This window comes from Chrysochloris asiatica, unplaced genomic scaffold (genome assembly GCF_000296735.1).
Source record: "Chrysochloris asiatica unplaced genomic scaffold, ChrAsi1.0 scaffold00310, whole genome shotgun sequence".
Classification (NCBI taxonomy): Eukaryota; Metazoa; Chordata; class Mammalia; order Afrosoricida; family Chrysochloridae; genus Chrysochloris; species Chrysochloris asiatica.
Genome location: NW_006408828.1, coordinates 3,031,151 through 3,034,821, shown reverse-complemented (window position 1 = coordinate 3,034,821; position 3,671 = coordinate 3,031,151). Strand labels below are relative to the sequence as shown.

General features: G+C 53.5%; 1 protein-coding gene across 1 annotated transcript in view; it reads left to right on the top strand.

Moving 5' to 3' along the window:
* The first annotated feature begins 1,729 nt into the window (after positions 1-1,729).
* The window catches only part of SLC22A8 (solute carrier family 22 (organic anion transporter), member 8), a 42,468-nt gene continuing 40,526 nt past the window's right edge, over positions 1,730-3,671 (top strand). Inside the window, exon 1 of the mRNA XM_006875063.1 lies at positions 1,730-2,065. Within this exon, the coding sequence (XP_006875125.1) occupies positions 1,730-2,065 (336 nt within the window). The remainder of the gene's footprint in view (positions 2,066-3,671) is intronic.

Genomic DNA, 3,671 nt, shown 5'->3' with positions numbered 1-3,671 from the left:
CCCTAAGTCCTAGAGGACTGGTATGCTGATGCTTTCTGGGGAGGCACCAGGAGGAGGGAGGTGGTGTGGTGGAGTGTGCAGTTCCATTACCAGCAGCAGTGCCTCTTCCATTGGTTATTCTCAGCCAATGCCCTCAATCGTCTTCTCAGAAGGACTCTGAGCCTCAGGCCTCAGGCCAGACCCCCTCCCAGTCTATCTGTCTGTCCAGCTGGCAGCTCTGCTAGGCTCAGCCCCTAAGGCTGCCTTTGCTGAGGCAGCCCTTTGAAGAGCACTGGGCTTGGTGGGTTCCAGCGCCCTCTCTGCCGGTGGCATTAATCCTCTGAAGAAAGTCAAACATTAGCCTGGGGAACAGCTTACGCTTATATCAGCCCCCCTGGGGGAGGCGCAAACACAGCTTGTTGAAGCTGAACTGCCTGACTACTGCCGCGCCGGACGGAGACAGAGCAGGGGCCCCAACTCCGTTGCCCACCAGCCCCGCCGAAGCCAGGTCCAGCCAGGTGAGAACGAAGGCCCCAAGCCCACGCCCCTAGGAACCCCTCGGGAAGCCCCCCCCAGGTCAGGCCCTGCTTCCTCGATGCAGCTGACCAAGTCCTCCATGCCCTCTGGAGGACAGCTGCTCCAGCCTGGTGGGCCCAGCCTCAGGGAACAGCCAAAAGCCAGGAGGCTCGGAACTTGGGGAGGCCTTTCCCAGAGACCCTACCACCCCCGTCCCAGCTGGCAGCCTTTGTTCTGCTGACCTTTTGTGTTTGTCTGGGGCCCATCCCACCCCCTCTATCCCGTCCTATATGGCCAACATTCAGGCTGGGCAACCTTGTCCATGCCTTTGCTAATCACATGTGATGCACACATGCTTATGTGTGATCGGCCTAGCTGAGCACACACATTCTTACTCCCGCAAGTACGCACACACACGCACGCAAACTCACACAGCTGTACCCTTACGTTCCAACCTAAACATATACATTCCCCCACGGTCCCTGGTTGAGTACAAACGGTTTGTACTCAACCACTAGCCTGCTTCCATAAAGATTTGCAGCCTCGGAAACCCTATGCAGGGTCACTATGAGTTGGAACCGACTCCATGGCACACCACCACCACCACCAGCCTAAAGGTTGGCAGTTCAAACCTACCCAGCAGTGCCATGGAAGAAAAGTGTGGTGACCTGCTTTCATAAAGGGTTGTTGTTGTTGTTGTTAAGTGTCATCGAATCAGTTCCAACTCATAGCAACCCTGTACAGTCTGCTAGATTTGAACAACTGACTTTTTGGTTCAAACTGACCTTGCAGTCCAGTGCATTATCCTTCAGCACCAAGCCAGGACCCCTCCATAAAAAGTACAGCCGTGGAAACCCCATGAGGCAGTTCTGCTCTGTAATGCATGGGATCACCATGAATTTGAATGACTTAACCACAGTGGGGTGGGTGGTTTCGTTTTGGGTTTGGGGGCGTTTTATTGTGTTGTGTTTTGTTTTCAGTTTTGTAGGCATCCTGTGTGCACAAACCTGCATTTATGCCCACAACTGTAATACGTGCAGTTAGGTACCCACACCGCAGCTTGTGCATTCACACATGAATTTGAGGACACACGTGCCAAGTGTCCACATCCTCACACACTACTCCACACCCCTGAGCTCACTCTAACACTTCCGTGCACCCACACCCAGGTGCACACAGACCTCTCCCTAATCTGGTACTTTGCCCACAGCTCTGGCTCCTTGTGCGAGGCACCATGACCTTCTCCGAGCTCCTAGACCGCCTGGGTGGCTTCGGCCCTTTCCAGTTCCGACACCTGTGCCTGATCGGCCTCCCAGCCTTGGGCTTAGCAAACCACATACTGCTGCAGATCTTCACAGCCACCACCCCTGACCACCACTGCCTCCCACCCCCAAACGCCTCTGCGGGGCCCTGGGTGCTCCCCACGGATCTAGATGGGAAGGCTGAGAGGTGCCTCCGTTTTGTGTATCTGCCCAACGCCAGCCTACCTAACGGCACACAGGGGGCCACAGAGCCGTGTCTGGACGGCTGGGCCTACGGCATCAACACCAGGTACTCCATCGTGTCAGAGGTACGCCAAGCAACCCCCTCCCATCATGGCATCCCACAGCCTTGAGGACACCCCTTGCTTATCCCCACATCATACATGGGCAGGTGAGGAAGCAGGGTCCTTGTCTCCCTACCTTATAAGGACAGGGTGCTGGGCAGGTTAGCATCCCTGAGGACAAAGCAGGAAGTGCTGGGTGTAGATACATTCCAAATGTGAGACTTGGTTTCTTCACATTCAGAACACAAGCATTTGATTCAACAAATAGCTCTGGAAACTCACGCTGTCTCCAGTCTAATGCCGTGGGTGGGGAGGGAGAGGGGGGTTGACAGACTCCCCCTCATGGCAGACTCAAACAAACCAGAGCTCCAACTTTAGACTCTGACCTGTCCTGGGAGCTAGATGCAGGCAGGGTAGGAGTGTGGGATCAGAGGACACGCCCTACATACATGGCCCTGGGGCTGAGATACGATTACACCATCTTATGCAACGTCCAGAGGTGAGAGTGTATGTGGAAGGGTGGGGGTTGAAGCTCCCAGGAAATGGCTATTCCACACCTGTGTTCTCTCCTGGGTCACCCTGCATGCAGTTATTCCATCATTTGTTCTCTATTCATCCATTCCTTCACCTACGCCCTCGGGGAACTAGAATTAAATAGACTGCGGTGCAGTGTAGACCCGTAAAGAGCTCAGTAGGAGGAAGGCGAGGGAACGGGTACCGGGAGGTCATACAGCAGCAGCCCAGCATCACGTACCTTTTGATCCATCGCAGACTATGTCTTGGCTGAGTCCCACCACCACCCTCTGCGAAGGTGACTTTATCTCCTTTTACAGATCTAAGAAAAACTAAGGCTCTGAGAACGGACCTAACTATCCAATGCCACACAGTTAGTCTGTTTCAGAGCTGACATTTCAAGCTAAAGCCCATATGAGGTACAGGCGGGTAAATTGTTTCCAGGAGCTCAAAAGAGGGAGGAGCCGTGGCATCCCAAGGAGGCTTCGTGGAGGAAGTGGCTTCTCAGCAGTGAGCAGTGTTTTGATTCTTCCTATTGGAATCCTGGTGTGACACTATGGGTTAATGCGCTAGGCTGCAAAGTTGGTTTGAATCACCAGGTCGGTGGTTCAAGCTCACCAGCCGCTCTTCAGAAACCCTATACGGGGTCGCTATGGGTGGGAATTGACTCTACGGCACTTAACAACAACACTGGAGACCATGAGCTACTTGAGGACCGGTTTCTGCTTCTGCCTCATTAGAAGAGGCCTTCTAAGGGCCAGGCCTGTGCCAAGCACGTGACATGTGTGGATTCTTGGAATCCTGGGAGGTGTAGTACCTGCAAGGGAAGCATTCTCATTTCGCTTTGAGAATTACCTTGGGTTCTTGACTTTCTTAGGATTACACTTGGCTAGCGCCTGGCAGAGGCAGGATTTGGATCCAAGACTATCTATGATCAGAGTCTGTGGTGGTCATGGTTGTGTATCATTGAGTCAGTTCCAACTCACAGCACCCCTACATAGGGTTTCTGAGTCTACCCATTTTTATGGAAGTAGAAAGCCTTATCTTTCTCCCGAGGAGTGGCTGGTGGAATCGAACTGCTGACCTTGTGGTTAGCAGCCCAACTCATAACCCACTA